Genomic DNA, 16,823 nt, shown 5'->3' on the forward strand with positions numbered 1-16,823 from the left:
ACCACTGGCTGCGACCCACAGACTCCTATTTCTGTAGTCCCTAGTCTTCTTTGATTATCATAGCAGTTTCTGCCCTCCCTTGACCTTCCATATAGCCTTAGGTATTGGTGTCAGCACTGGTAGGCAGAAGACTATACCTGAGGAGGTATTCAGTGATGTCAGCGACTGTCCTGAGAGACAGAGAGAGAGAGAGACGTAAATGAACGAAAAGGAACCGGGTATTTCTTTTTACATCTCCTGTGAATATTGGATGTCACTTAAATATCCTTTTTACATCTCCTGCGAATATTGGATGTCATTTAAAATATCACTCAGAATCCTCTTGCTTCAAAGTCTAAGGCCAAATCGTGCTTTCTTCCCTCAAAACTATGGGGGCTATTTTAGATAACTGTGGAACATTATCTTATTTAGTTGTGGGAAAACGTTAGTTTAACATAGCCTTTCATTCTTCAACAAGAAATCCTAGTATCTTCAGCTCAACTCTCTGAGTGAGCCTGTTTCCCAATGTTCTCTACCATTAGTGGGAGGCTCAGTTTAAGTGCAGCCTTTTCACACTTACCAGAGCACCTCACGCCAGCATCTTCCTTGTGTCCACAGTCACTTTGTCCCCAGGGTTTGGCATGACAGTCCCATAGAAATGACTCATTTCCTTTGCACTGCATCTCATCCAACCAGATGGTTCCAGTTCCTTGGCCAAACGAAGCCTCCCTCAGGGCAGCCAGAGCAGAGCCACAGCCGAGCTGCTGACATACCACTTCTGCCTCGGCCAGGTCCCAGGAGTCATCACACACTGTGCCCCAGGAGCCTGCGTGCCAGATCTCCACTCTCCCAGAGCACTCGGTGTCTCCTCCACGCACTCTTATTCTATCTACAAAGGCACAAAACATGCCTGTCTTTACTCCTGAAGGAAGTTGTGCGAGAATGCTGAGGTAGAAAAACTTGAAAGTAGTAAATGTGCTTGATGAATATGGGTGTGGTAAGGAAGGCAGAATTTCAATGTTACATAGATTAGACGAAAAACTGTGAAGTGAATAAGCCCCTACACATGACTGTGGTTTGTCCTAGTCACAGTCAAGGGGTGAAGCATCTCCAGCGAGGCCAAACCAGATATTCATTGTCTACTCTAGATGTTTGAAAACAAAACATATTGATTTCATTTTCCAAATTTCAGTGTCCTATCTGACCCAAACCTCCTATCTTGCCCCTCTCATTTTCACAGTTTCTCCAAATATAACTAATGTTCATTTGGCTCAAGTTTGATCTATACACCATTGCTTCTTCTATGCCCTCCAATTATCAGTCCTTTCTTGCCTTCACTTCACTCCCTGTAAGTATGTATACTAAGATCATAACTACAAACACTCTCTTTCCCAAATGAACAATGCCTTGGCACCAGTGACCTCTTGTCACATGGCTGTGTACAAATGCAGGATAAGCCCAACCCTCTACCTCCTTTAAGCCGGTTCCTGAAATACTGAGTTTCACTGCAGATAATTATAACTGGGGTCATTTTAAACTTGCTGCCAAAAATGTCTGCAGAATCCTCAATATTTTAGAATGATCTTATCATTTTTATTTTTCATTCTTTATTATTTTGTTATAAGTTCTTTCATATTCGAAGCCTCTGCCTTACCTCTGTCCACCAACCACATGAAGACAAAAAGAGAATCTTGGGATTTCTCTATTGGATTTTAGTTCCCGTAATAGTATAGGAAAAGTTACAGTTTCAGTAGATAATTAACTTTTAGGTAATTTGGTTTCTATTCAAAAGGGTTTTTTTGATCTAAACGTCTCATCCCCAGGTCTGATAAGTCATCCCCAAGTCCCCAAACCTGATAACTTTCACATGCACCCTTTAAAAAATTTCCTTTCTCCTTGTCATAAGAGCCCCTCTCCAGTTACCATGTTAACTCTTTTCTCTCTCTCATAGCCAGACATCTTGAGTTTATTTTTTCTCTTAGTAAGTCTCACAAGATCTGATGGTTTTATACATGGGAATTCCCCTGCACGTGCTCTTTTGCCTGCCACCATGTAAGACATGACTTTGCCTCTCCTTTGCCTTCAGCCATGATTGTGAGGCCTCACTAGCCATGTGGAACTGTGAGTCCATTAAGCCTCTTTCCTTTATAAATTACCCAGTCTCTGGTATTTCTTTATTAGCAGCATGAGAACTGACTAATACATTCTTTCATCTTTTCACAAAATTGACTCAAGAAAATGAGAATAAGCCAATAGTCCTGGACATTCTTTTTAAGTATTAACAAATTACTATCCAAAATAGCTATAGTTATTCTCTTTCAAACATTGAAACACAATGATTTTATTCCATATACTATTAAAGATCATAAAAACTGGCAGAATTCATCCTAGTCAATTTTACATTTCAACAAATCTCCAATGCTAATATCAACAAATATAAAAAGAGCACTAAATAAGATCTACTGCATAGTATCATTCATATACGTATGGATGCAAATTTTTAATATAAAATATTGATAAATTAAAACTTAAGATAGTTGAAATCCAAAATTTCAGGTAATGTAATTGATCAAATAGGAAAATAGATTTTGGGAAGAAAATATTGAGAAATATGCTTAAAATAATTTTCTATATATTTAAGGATATTTAATGTGATGTTACTTAAAATGAAAAAATAACTTGAATCTTCTACATGTCCAATGACAGCAATTTGGTGCATCGGATTATAGTATATCATATGGTAAAAAATATATATGCTTTAGCTTGAGAAAATATTGCTAAATCCAAAGAGCAGGAAGCACAAATATGCAGAGTATAACTTTTTTGCAATAAAATATATGAAGATATATAAAATATATACACATATATGATACTCAAGAGTGTAACATCAGCTAATATATCATCAACTGATCATGGTATTATAGGTGATATCTGTGTTTTTTTCCAAGATTTCTGGGTTTTTTTCAAATTTTTTGTTTGGGGAATGATATTTTGTGATAAAATTACAATAGTAAAGAGAAGCAAAATGCTTAAAAATATGAACCACAAATAGACAATATTCATAAATAATGTTCATATGCACTACTAACCAAACCCATGCAAATTATGTTGATTTAGGTGAAATTTTAATTTGGGGAGGTATGTGTATGTCTGTGTATATATTTCTCTCTGTGCGTAACATTGGTGGGAAGGGTGAAATAAAATCAATGCTCTCATATACTGGTGATAAGAATGAAAACTAATAAATAGGCTTTCTGCTGGAGCAATTAACTAGTACATATAAAGAATCATAAAAATATTCATTCATTTTACCCACTCATTTTGGGACTAGAAATATAACCTTCAGATATAATCAGAGATTCACCGAAAATGAATAAGGATGCTTATAATGGCGTTATTTATACTAGTTTGACATTGAGAAATAGCCTTAATACCAATAGTCACATGGTTATTTATGTTCACATGATAAAATATTGCATACCATTTGAAGGCTATTCATTGAAATTAGAATATATTTACAGTATACTTTTACCTATAAAAGTAGGATACAGATATCCTAAATATAATGTAACACTATACATTACATGCATATATATCATACTATATATACCTATACACATATATGGTATCTATAGTTCATATACACATATCTATATTTCATATACACAATCATAACTTTAAGTTTTTGTACAAAAGGAAGACTAATAGTTAATGTTTCTGAATATTAGTAATGGTTATTTTTGATAATCAGATTAAACGTGGAATGCATTTTATTATTTATAATTGTACAATTTCTAAAATCTCTACAATAAACATATTAAATTTTAATCAAATAAGACAATTTACAAGTGTCTTATAAATAATCAACTAACTTCCCGTAGTAAAATGTCCTGCAGGAAAAAATAGAGCTGTTTAATCTCCATAATTAATTCACGTTTCCTCAAAAGTTCTGAGCTTTCTAGAATGTCTAAGACAAAGTATACATATTATATTTTTCATTTTTTAAAACACTGTAATTTTTTATGTGTTGTTATCCTTTTATGTGCTTTCATCCACCTTCTCACAAGGAGCTTAAAGGAATCAAAAGAGATAATATACATTTTCAAATACCCTGTAAAATACTAAACCAAAATAATAAAATTTCAATATAGAACAGATGTGATAAATCAGCATTTATTGCCATGCACTTTTCAGTGAGTCTGCCATGTGTTCCTGAATGGAAAGATTTGCTATTTGTGGTAAGTTATATTTCACAGGGCTTCAGTGACAGCTGGTGTTTAGAAAGATACCCACCTTCACATGTGATCCAGGTCTCTTCTGCTGGGCTGGAGATTCTTTGCTCCCATGGGGCAGACAGGCACTGCCATATGGAGATATGCGTTTTAGGACACTGAATGTCATCCACCCACATGAAACCAGAGCCTGTCTTAGATAATGGGGCGAGGCTGACAACTCCATTCTCCCCACAGCCCAGCTGCCTGCACACAATCCCTGCTATGGCTGTGGTGAAGTTCCTCCTGCCGACGCTGCCCCAAGTCCCATTATAGAAGACTTCCAATCTCCCAGCACAGCTCTCTGTTTCAGTTTCACTGTAGAGCCTCAAGGCTGTGAATTCTACAGAGAAATACAAAACTTAGTATTAAATATTTTCTTTGGAGTTGGAAAATTCCTCCCCAAGGAATCCATTTTTCCCATGGAAATAATACATTAGGGCTCACAATACAATTTCATAAATCACTCTAACATATTAACAGCATAAATCTGATGGAAACTAAGGGTCTTGTATGATTTCAGGGTTAGTGTGGGTTTCCCAAGAATAGTATTTGAGTTTTAAATTTGTATCAAGTTAAAATGCAACCTTCTACATTCTACTCTCGAACATAAATTCAATTCAGAAAATAATCAGGAGGTTAATCCCATTTGCAGGGGTGTCCAAGGAAGAGAATACAGTTATGGGTTCTTAGTTTCTGTTTCTGGTCAGGCTAGTAAAGCCCCTTCCTCATCCCTCTTTCCTCTTACCGCTAGAGAGAGAAACTAATAACCATGGCTTCGGGCTACTAAAAGCCTAAAATAAAACAAAACAGAACAACAAAATAAGGCAGATTGGACACGGTTGACAGTGTGTTCTCAGAGCCAAAGTGGATGTCATGTAAGGTCCCTTTCTTGGGGTCTAACCTTCTCTGACAGTAAGACCAATCTTTTATTTTTCTCAGTTATGAATGATACCCAGACAAATGTAATATGACAAGGGTATTAAGAAATCAGTATAAGAATAGGATTAAAATCAAGTGGGTTTTTTTTTGTATTCCTAGGCCATACACTTTCCACTACACTTTACAATTGTGTTGTGTGTGTGCAAGTGTATGCACGTGTGTGTAGAGGAGGGTGAAAAGGTAGCAGCACAGACCTGAGCAGATGACCCCTGCGTCCTCCTTGTGCCTGCAGTCGTGCTGCCCCCAGCCACGGGAAGGACACTGCGACAAGTGGGACTCCGTTCCTGTGCAGTTCAGGTCATCCAGCCAGATGGGCCCTGACCCCTCCCCAAAGTGAGCAGAGACCGTGGCATTGAGGGCCACTCCACAGCCCAGCTTTCGACACACCACATGGGCATCGGTCAGGTCCCAGCCGTCATCACAGATGGTGCCCCAGAAGCGGTCGTGATAGATCTCTACTCTCCCGGCACAGCGGCTGTCCCCATCCACTAGGCGGAGCCGTTTGTCCTCTTAGAGGAGAAAGTCCAGTTAATAGGTCACATTCTTTAGAGCTGCAGTGTTTCCTAAAACTGATTCTGCTTACCTAAGCAGATGAAAGTACTGCCCTCTGGAACTAGAGACCAATATGGGTCAGATATATTTGCGAGGCATGGAAACAGCAGCGGGGCCGGCCTTCCTGGTGGAGGGTGCAGGAAATGGGGCAAAAGTAAGACCAAAATACATGGAAAAGGTTGAAGAGTTCTGTAATAACATGGAATCAGCAATTGTGGTAAGGACTTTTCAAACCCTGTCGTCTATTGAAATCATTTTTATTAATGATGTCTACTTGTAAATCCCAAACACAGAGGTGTTAACTTCACCCTAGGAATGGCCCTAGTTATCATTATTTCTTACATGTTACTCTTTGACTGTCATGCCTATCCTCCCTCCACCTGCGCCCCCATTTTCTTACTCATCTTTCCTTTAATCCCAACTCCCTCTACCATGTCTGGGCTATATTGACAGTAGTTAACCATAAGCACTATTCTCTTACCTGTGCAGATCACAGAGACAGTATTTCCATGGATACAGGGAGGTTCTCCAAGAACTGTCATTTGACAGTTATCCAAAAGTGACTCATTCCCTAAGCAATGAAACCTGTGTCCCCACACATGACCACTTCTTTCTCCAATATATTTTCCTCCTGTGGTTGAGCGAGCAGCCCCACAGCTGAGCTGTCTGCATAGAACATGGGCATCTTCTGGGTCCCAGTGGGTGTCACACAGTGAGCCCCAGTGTCCAAGCACGTTGATCTCCACTTGCCCGTCACACTGGGATTTGCCATTCACAAGTCGGACATCTGTATATCCTAGGAGGAGACAAGGCCATAGAAGAGACATCGTGACTTATCAGCTCCAGCCCCATACTCCCCAAATCTAGCCCCAGCCAATTAAGATTATTTAAAAATCTCACGGGAACAGACAACTCCAGCTTCTCTGCTGTGGATACAAGTGTCTTCCGGATGTTGAACTGTGGGGCATAATGCAAGGTGAGTTTCACTCCCTTCACACTGGAACTTTTCGGCCCAAGTTAGACCATTCCCTTTTCCAAAGTGATCTCCCACAGAAAGAGATATGGCATCTCCACAATTTAATTCTCTGCACAGCACATTGGCAGCATGAAGAGAGAAATCAGAATCACAGACAGAGCGCCATGTGTCTGCATGTTTCACTTCAACACGTCCAGAGCAGGGCATATCAGCTCCAACCAGCCTGGGCTGCCTGTGGGCTACAAAATAATATTTCAAAGGTTAGTTTTTAGGGTTTTCCAATATCTATCCCTGGCTCCAATCTCTGTATCTAACCCCAGAGCAATTTTTCTCCATTCGTCATTAGAACATCCCATTCGTAAGGGCTCAGAGGATGAGATTAGCAGTACAGACTTAAATTTATAGATCTGGATTACATACCTATTTTCTATGTCTTGGTGACCCACCAATCCTAGATTTAGAACTCATCAGAAGGAAATGAATTGCACAATTTGTTTACATTAAAAAAATACTAAGTAACTTCAGCATTAAACAACTCTTAAGAAGATTTGTAGTCATCTTAAGAAGATGGTGTAATATAAGAATAGAAAGACTTCTACCTACTGGTTAGATCCCAGTAATCCATCTAAATGAGTAATTTATAAACAACAAAAAAATACTGCCCATTATTCTGACTCTATTCTTTGCAGCAAAACTACTTATATTAGTAATGTACGTTATCTGTCTCCAACCCAGGCATTTTTCCAAACTCCTGACTCATTTATCCAATTTCTACTTAGCATTTCCATTTGGATTTCTTATAGATAGCTCAGTGTGAATTCTTTGGAGTCCTTTCAAACATCTATCTAAGGCTGCAGACTTCCATATTTCTATTGATGGAACTCCACCATTCCAGACATTCAAATACTTTGAAATAATTCTTGACTTCCGTTACATAATATATCTCGCCTTTCAGAAAGTTTTGTTTTCTGTATTTTCAAAGTATGCCCACAATCCCCAAACTTCTCACCCCTTCAACCCTAGCGCCTTGATTGAGCCACCATCATTACTTGCCTGAGTTACTATAATAGATTCCTACAGATTCCCTTTTTCTATAATTATTCCTCTATAGTTCATCTTTTAAAAAAATTAAAATCCAGAGAGGTCATTTAAAATGATGTATCAGGTTAAATCAGTATTCTGCCCCAAATCCTCCCATGACTCCATATTTCACTCAGAGTAAAAACCTAAACTCCTACGAAGACCTACTTGTCCCTGAGTGACCTTCCCCTGCTCATTTACCTCTTTTGGTGCCAGGTCTGATGTTTTACTTATTGCTCTTCAGCTGCACTGGATTCCTTTCTCGTCTCCAAACATATCAGGCATAATCTTGCCCCAAGGCTTTTGAACTGGCTGTATCTCTATTTGTATTTTCCTTCTGCATATATGCATATAACTGACTCTCTCCTGACCTTCAAGTCTTTGTCTACGTTTCACCTTTTAAGTAAGGCCTACCCCAATCATTTTATTTGGAATTTCATTCTGTCCCATAAACACTCTGGATTCTGTTTTCTAGTTCTATTTTTTCCTATAGCTCTAACATCAGCTAATAGCATACATTTTACTTCATCACAGAAAGTGATGTTCTTTCGAACAGCACTACTCTAGAATCTCCTATCAATAAAAAAAATTGAGTAACTCCCCTGAAGATTATATTCCTTTTTAGTCATCACCTTATTTATTTCTTCCCCTTAAAATACAACTTTTTGGAAATAGTCTATGCCTATTATCCCAACATCTTTACCTCCCATTTCCTTCTCAAGTTGAAATGATCTCCTTTTTCTAATGTGACATAACCAATTTTATTAAATTTATTCATGACTTCTCTGTTGCTAAGCTTAGTGGAAATTGTTCAGTTTCATCCATATTGGCCTCTTAGGTCTTTTTTGGAATAGATGCCCCATCTTTTTGAAACATCTTCCCTTGGCTTTAGCGATGTGACATTCTGCAACCACTGTTCCTCAGTATGCTTTTCCAACTTCTTTTATATCAATAAACTATTAAATATTATTGTTCCTCAGGGCTAAGAGCTCCTCTTTCTTGAATCTAGGCTTTAAAAATTCTCAATTTACATTTTATTCCTAGATTTAGTTTCCATCTACATATGTAGGACTCTAATAGTTATATCTCCATTCAATACAAGTCTTCTGATCACCTAAATCTTATATCCAATTTCCTCCAACCCTCTTCATTTGATGACTGCTTTACTATTACCTCATATTTCACACATACAAAATTGGACTCATCATCCCACCCTCTCTAACCTGCTCCTCTTCCAAGATTATCTTTCCAGATGATGAAACTGCAGTGCACCCATCTGCTTAGTCTAGAAACCTTCATCTTTATTCCCACATTCAGAGTATTAAGTTCTGCTGGTTTCAGCTACTAAATATTTCTGAAATTTGGAAGCTTTTCACCAGCTCCACAGTGAGCATCCTAATCAAAATTCCATATCTTCCCTAGAATTATTCAACAACATGACTCCCAGCATCCAATAGCCTCCTCTCTCCAATGCACACACAGACACACACACAAACACACACAAACACACACACACACCTCACACTGCAGCCAGAGTGCTGTCTTTGAAATGCAAGTTGTATCATGCTTACAACCTTCAATGGTTTATCATTCACTTTAGAATAAAGTCCAGAATTCCTATTCCATAACCTTTCCCTTGCCTACATATCAAGACTTTATTATAAGTTTTCTCCCTTGTTCACTTGGATCTAATACCTCTTCTTTCAACCATCTTTTAGTTCCTGGAATAACACAAGCTTATTCCCAGGTGTGGTACTCGAATAAAATACTACTGTTTAAATTAATCTTCCCAACACTTCTTCATATGATTAAATATTACCTGTCCTTCACATCTTTCCTTAACTATCACTTCACAGAAATATTCTCCAACTCTGCAAATAGGTAATATCTTCTAATTATGCCTTCTCATTTCATCTTGTGCTTCTACTTCACACGATTTTAAATAAACAGTTATTTAATTATATATTTTTATTATATACCTGTCTTCTAGATAAGAGGGTAGGATTACTTTTATCTAGTTCATTTACTTTTGACCTAATACTGTTAAGTAGCCACTTCATAAACATGTATTAAATAAGTGCAAAAATAAATAATTGAATAAATGTGTTTATCTTTGTTCAGAAATTACCTGAGCAGATCAAACTTGCTTCCATATTTAAATGACATGCAGTCTGTTTCCACTCCCATCGTATACAATCCCAGAGAGAGGCTTCCCCTCCAGTGCAGCCAGAGTTCGACATTAAGATGTGTAATGTTCGTTCTGTGAAGTGAAGCTCTCTGGAGACCCTGATTGCAGACCCACATTCAAGTTGCCTGCAAACAACTTCAGCAATGTTCATTCTCCAGCCGTTAGCACACAGAATCCCCACGGCACCCTGGACTTTCACCTCAACTTTTCCAGCACACCTGCTGCTTCCACCCACAAGCCTCAGCTCCATATCCGATGCATCTGAAAGCAAATACCACAATGATTTTAGAGAAGCACTCTATGGGAGACATTAACGATTCTTATCCATTCATGTACACTAACATAGACCAGTGGCCAAAAGTTAAGAGATTGTTTAGGTCCTGGCTTCACCAGTGTTTAATTTTATTTTGTACTTTCCTTCAAACTTAATTTTCCTTTTTATTGGTTAAAAAATAAAATAACAAAAGTACACCAAGGTGTGTTTCAATCCATGAAAATTTCTGGCTTATAAAGCAAGGATATAATTTTACTTACAAAATCTTATCAGAGACTTAGGATAAAAAATACTGTTACTTAATGGCCCTAATTCTTGCCTGAATATTTGAAGAATTACATATTACATGTTAGATACTAAAGACAATGTTAGGAAGAGGTGATATCATTTAATGAAAAGTCAAGGAAAAACTGCATAGGGCTGTGATATTACCAAATCCAGAAAAATGGAGAAACTTGTCTATTAGTGATGCCAAATGAAGTAATTCTAAAAAGAAATTGGAGCTCAGGAAAAGAAAACACGAAATTCACTGTATGTGAGAAGAGGAGTAGGTGGGTTTTTTTTTTAATGAAAAATGCTCATCATCACTAATGATCAGGAAAATGCAAATCAAAACCACAATGCAATACCACCTTACTCCTGCAAGAATGGCCATAACCAAAACATCAAAAAATAATAGATGTTTGCATGGATGCAGTGGAAAGGGAACACTTCTACACTGCTGGTGGGAATGTAAACTAGTACAACCACTATGAAAAACAGTGGAGATTCTTTAAAGAACTAAAAGCAGAGCTACCATTTGATCCAGCAATCCCACTACTAGGTATCTACCCAGAGGAAAATAAGTCATTATCTGAAAAAGATATTTACACGCAAGTTTATAGCCACATAAATTGCAATTGCAAAAATATGGAACCAGCCCAAATGCCCATCAATCAACAAGTGGATAAAGAAACTGTGGTGTGTGTATATATATATATATATACACACACACACACACATACACACACCACAGTTTCTTTATATACACATATATGTATATATATATACACACACTATATATATATACACACACACTATATATATATATAAAAACACTACACACACACACACACACACACACACACACACACGATGGAATACTACTCAGCCATAAAGAGGAATGAATTAATGGCATTCACAGCAACAAGGATGGAATTGAAGACTATTATTCTAAGTGAAGTAACTCAGGAATGGAAAACCAAATATTGTATGTTCTCACTCATAAGTGGGGGCTAAGCTATGAGGATGCAAAGACATAAGAATAATACAATGGACTTCGGGGACTCAGGGGAAAGGGTAGGAGGGGGTTGAGGAATAAAAGACTACAAATTGGGTTCAGTGTATACTGCTTGGGTGGTGAGTGCATCAAAATCTCACAAATCAAAACTAAAGAACTTACTCATGTAACCATTACCATCTGTTCCCCAAAAACCTATGGAAATAAAAACTTTTTAAAAAAGAGGAAAAAAAAGAATTAAATCAGAAATTAATTCTGAGCCTAATTAAAAGAGTCAGCTTTTGAAGGAAATTTTTAGCAGTATTGATGTAAAATGAAATGAATCTAATTCTAGAAAGGTTACTTTATCTTTTTAGGGCAGTTTGGTAGCTTTGAGAGTGCTGTGGCATAGTCTGTGAAACACAAATAATATTGTCTACTAATTTGAGAATATATCTAATTATATAAGAATGTAATACTTCTTTAATTAAAAACTATAAATGGTATCAGCTTCTTTTCTATTGTTTTAGTTAAAAATAAAAATTCACATGATTAAATGTCTATGGGATATCATACTTTTTCTACTTTATATACTAAATTATATTAATAGATTTATTAAACTTCCTAATGTTGACAGATATGACATGTCAGAAAATCAACTCTGACTTTGTCTGACCAGATGAAGCCTGACCAAGTTACTTCCTATTGGCCTTAAGAAGAAGAAAAATATAATTAACGTGGTCTAGAGGGCCTGGAATGTCTGTCCTTTCCTATCACTTCAGTCCTTCCTGCTGCTTATAAAACAGCTGAATGAAATTGTACTACATTGGTTATTTTGACACAATCTTGTATAGATATGAGATGATTCTCTAAATAAAACTCCCATTCAGCAGAAAAATAGAATTGCAATGTATTTCCATTTTAAGCCTATTTGTTACTCTGTGTCTTTGGAGCTCAGTGACACGGTTTGTGAAACATGAGTCAAGATCTGTTTGTAATTGGCAGGAGTTTCAAAACAATAATCATGTGAGGGTGGTAGATCAGTCTTAGCAACTTTACCATAAAAGTAAAAAGAAATTATTTTAAATGGGGCTTATTTTAGGTACTGACATTTACAGAACTATAATTTTGTGTGTGGTGGCAGGGAGAGTGGGGAGAATAAACATATATATCTTATAGGAATCTCTATCAAAATTGAGATTCCCTGAAACGGTGTCTAGAAACAGATGAACTTTCTTCCTTAAATGAACTACTCTAAATATAGGGAAAAACATATTTCACTGCTTTGTAGCAACATATTCCACTCTGAGAGAGAGTCTTAGGTGGAAAAACAGTTGCTGTAGATGATTCAGCATAAAAAGGTGACATTACATTGACTTTCAGGTTTTTCTGAATTAAAAAAATATATATTTATATATGTAATGTTTAATATACATAATTATATATTTATATATAATGGTTTTATATAGAATTGGTTATATATAATTGTTTTATATACATAATTGTTTTAAATATATATATACACACACAGATATATACATGTAATTCTCAATATATAAAACAATTATTACCAATAAGAAAGTCTGTAGTTTACAATAACAGATACAAGCACAGAGAAGAAAGGTGTGGGTAGTTCTGTGGTTTGGAGTTGGGTCCCGTGTTCAGGAACCTTCAACTCTGTTATTGAAAGACACACTGATATTCATGACTATGGAGAGAAGAATTTTTCCTTAAAAGAGAATAGCTCAAGGGGGAGGCTTCAAGATGGCTACTAGAGGCACCCAACACTCACCACCAAAAACGATCAAAACAGCAAGTAGATAATTTCACAACGAATAGTGTCTAAGATAGAACACTGGAATTCAGCAGGGAAGTGATAGGGAACAGATCCTTCTGAGGCACAGAGAGAGAAAGAAGTGAGGCAATTGTCTGGCTAGGATTGACTGGAAGCCTGGTATGGATCCCCACCGTAGAAAAAGAATAAGTGAGAGATTCCTAGCAGTCCACATTCCCACTGTGGGCCCTTGCAATCCTAGCCATGGGAGAGCTCCTCAGCTTCTGTGGGCTCTGAGACTAGTACAGGGAGCTGCCTAGAGTTTGCACAATAGCGTTGTTCCAGACGGGGAGTTTATGCTGGGTCCTACATCCCAACCCCCAACCCCAAGACCCAAGTAACTGCAGCATGGCGCCATTTTGAGAGTCCAGCTCCCACAAGACTGCATCCTGTCCTGGGCCCCAATAAGCCCTACATCTCTACATGTCTAGAGCACCACTGATAACCTCCCTCATCCATCCGGAGGGCTGCAGTGGTGCCATGCTGGTTGCACTGGCAGTGTGTCTAGGTCCCCAGCCATCTATTCCACACAGTGTCTGACATACTGGGAAATGGGTAGTTCACAGAGGAGTGTCCCCCCATGATAAAGAGAGCTGAAGCATCTCCCCAGAGCCTGAGAGCCACCTGCCTGGGGTCAGGTTGCTATCACTGATAGCAACCCCACTTCCTAGCAGCAACAGGGACACTATGCACTTGCATGAGCCTTCAGTGAGGATGAAAATGGCTTGCCAGGATGCCATACAAGGACCTACATGGAGGCTTGCCCCACCTGCTACCACCTAAGCATGCCACCCAAGGGCCTGGAAATTGCCCCCATTCCACTCACCATAGTCTGTCCCCGTGTGCAACATCAATAGCCTTGAGGACAGACCTGCACTGCTGGGTGCCACCACCACCTCCATCACCCACCTACACGTGCCACCTGGGAGCCTGGAGAATTGCCTGCCCAGCACTGCTAGCACCAGTGTATACCAGCTGGGAACCTGACAGTTGGCCTGACACCACTACTGCCATTGGTGACACCATGCATGTTACCTAGGGGCCTGAGAACTTTCCCACCTGCCTAACCCAATGCTGCCACTGCTGGTAGATAAGCAAGCCACCTGGAAGCCCAAGAATTGACCCACCTAGATCAGCTCACATTGGTGCTTGCATATGCCACCTAGGGTCCCATGGACAGGCATGGTCAGCCTGCTACCACCACCACTGAGGCCCAAGGACTGGCTTGTCTGATGTCCTTATTCCTATCAAAGCTTCACAGCAGCCTTAACTAATAACCACAGTCTAAGCCAGAAAGGAAATCCCAGACACTCTTTACACTGATTACCACTGAAGAAATCATGGAGATTACACTACAGCACGCACCCAGGATCAAAGATAAACTGCCCTACCCAACCAACACTATAGATATATCTACAACAGATGATGTGAAATAAGCACACTGAGGAGAATGGGGTTTCCATCCCCTCAAGCATTTATCCTTTGTGTTACAAGCAATCCAATTACATTCTTTAACTTATTTAAAAATATACAATTAAGTTATTATTGACTATAGTCACCCTATTGTGCTATCAATAGTAGGTCTTATTCATTTTCTCTGTTTTTTTTTTGTACCCATTCACCATCGCCACCTTCTCTCCAGCCCCCCATTACCCTTCCCAGCCTCTGATAAACATCCTTCTACTCTCTATGTCCATGAGTTCAATTGTTTTGATTTTCAGATCCCAGAAATAAGTGAAAGCATGCGATGTTTGCCTTCCTGTACATGGCTTGTTTCACCTAACATAATAGGCATATGAAAAAGTGCTCAACATCATTGATCATCAGAGAAGTGCAAATCAAAAATACAATGAGGTATCATATTACACATACATCACATTGCACACCTGTATCAGAATTTCTTGTGTACTCCATAAATATATATACCTAGCATGTACCCACAGACATTAAAAAAAATAATTTTAAAAATTAAAAAACAAAGGAATAAATGTATCCCCATGTTTGTTGCAGCACTATTCACAATAGCCATGACATGAAATCAACCTAAGTGTCCATCAAAGGATGAATGAATAATTAAACATGATATATATATATATATATATATATATGTATATATATAGTACGCATACAATGGAATACTATTCAGTCCTAAAAAAGAATGAAATCTTACTATTTGCAGCAACAGGGATGGCCTGGATGACATTATGTTATGCAGAATAAGCCAGGCACAGAAAGACAAATATCACACGTTCTCACTTATATATGGGAGCTAAAAAAGTCATCTCATGGAGACAGAGAGTAAATGATAGTTACCAGAGGCTGGGAAGAGTGTGTGTGTAGTGGGCAGGCAGGATGAAGAGAGGTAGGTTAATAGGTACAAGCATACAGTTAAACAGAAGGAATAAGTTCTAGTGTTCAATAGCACAGTGGGGTGACTATAGTTAAAAAACAATATATTGCATATTTTTAAATAGCCAGAAGAGAAGATTTGAAATGTTATCAACACAAAGAAATGATAAATATTTGAGGAGAAGGATATCCTAAATACCCTGACTTGATCATTTACACTCAAGCAGCATTCCATGCTTGAGTTAAAGTGTCACATGTACCCCATAAATATGTACACACATTATAGATCAGTAAAAATAGTAAGAGAATAGTGCATTGGAAGAACAAGCTTCCAGAAAACAACAGGTAAAATTCAAATTGGAAAATCTTCTCTGAAGAAAGATTGTGATTATTTGTAAATCATTACTCTATGTCTACCTACATTAAAAGGGGGAATAGAATTATGAAAATTTAAAAGGAAAATTTCAAGTCTATATCAGGGCTTAATGATTCTTTAAAACATAGTTTAATATCTTATCCACTCATCTTAGAAAAGAATGTATAGACTAAGGAATAAATATGTTGAAAACAAGGAAGCCCAAAGACCAGTGATGTATCTGAGTCAGGGAGTCCAACTCTTTTAAAATTCTACTACATGGGTGGTTGTATATCAAATTTTTCTTTGCACCATTTTAAAGTTGTCTAATAAAAACGTTGGTCTTAGGGAAGGGATCTACAAGGCAATTCTTGACATCTTTAAAATTATACAAAGGATGCCCGAATAGAAACAGCTCCAGTCTGCAGCTCCCAGTGTGATCAACGCAGAAGACAGGTAATTTCTGCATTTCCAACTGAGCCTCCACTGTTGATACCCAGGCAAACAGGGTCTGGAGTGGACCTCCAGCAAACTCCAACAGGCCTGCAGCTGAGGGACCTGACTGTTAGAAGGAAAACTAACAAACAGAAAGGAATAGTATCAACATCAACAAAAAGGATAACCACACCAAAACCTCATCTGTAGGTCACCAACATCAAAGACCAAAGGTAGATAAAACAGCAAAGATGGGGAAAAACCAGAGCAGCAAAGTAGAAAATTCTAAAAACCAGAGTGCCTCTTCTCCTCCAAAGGATCCCAGCTCCC

The 16,823-nt window shown here is 38.0% G+C and overlaps 1 protein-coding gene across 2 annotated transcripts in view; it reads right to left on the reverse strand.

Moving 5' to 3' along the window:
• Window positions 1-16,823, reverse strand: part of CD163L1 (CD163 molecule like 1) — a 78,344-nt gene that overhangs the window by 12,702 nt on the left and 48,819 nt on the right. For both annotated transcript variants that reach the window (XM_032159535.3, XM_032159534.2), the window contains exons 9-16: window positions 9,929-10,249; window positions 6,645-6,959; window positions 6,226-6,540; window positions 5,776-5,868; window positions 5,387-5,701; window positions 4,273-4,593; window positions 560-868; window positions 138-170 (exon numbers count right to left, since the gene is read on the reverse strand). In XM_032159535.3, the coding sequence (XP_032015426.1) occupies window positions 138-170; window positions 560-868; window positions 4,273-4,593; window positions 5,387-5,701; window positions 5,776-5,868; window positions 6,226-6,540; window positions 6,645-6,959; window positions 9,929-10,249 (2,022 nt within the window). The remainder of the gene's footprint in view (window positions 1-137; window positions 171-559; window positions 869-4,272; window positions 4,594-5,386; window positions 5,702-5,775; window positions 5,869-6,225; window positions 6,541-6,644; window positions 6,960-9,928; window positions 10,250-16,823) is intronic.

The sequence above is a fragment of the Hylobates moloch genome, unplaced genomic scaffold, assembly GCF_009828535.3.
Source record: "Hylobates moloch isolate HMO894 unplaced genomic scaffold, HMol_V3 SCAFFOLD_8, whole genome shotgun sequence".
NCBI lineage: Eukaryota > Metazoa > Chordata > Mammalia > Primates > Hylobatidae > Hylobates > Hylobates moloch.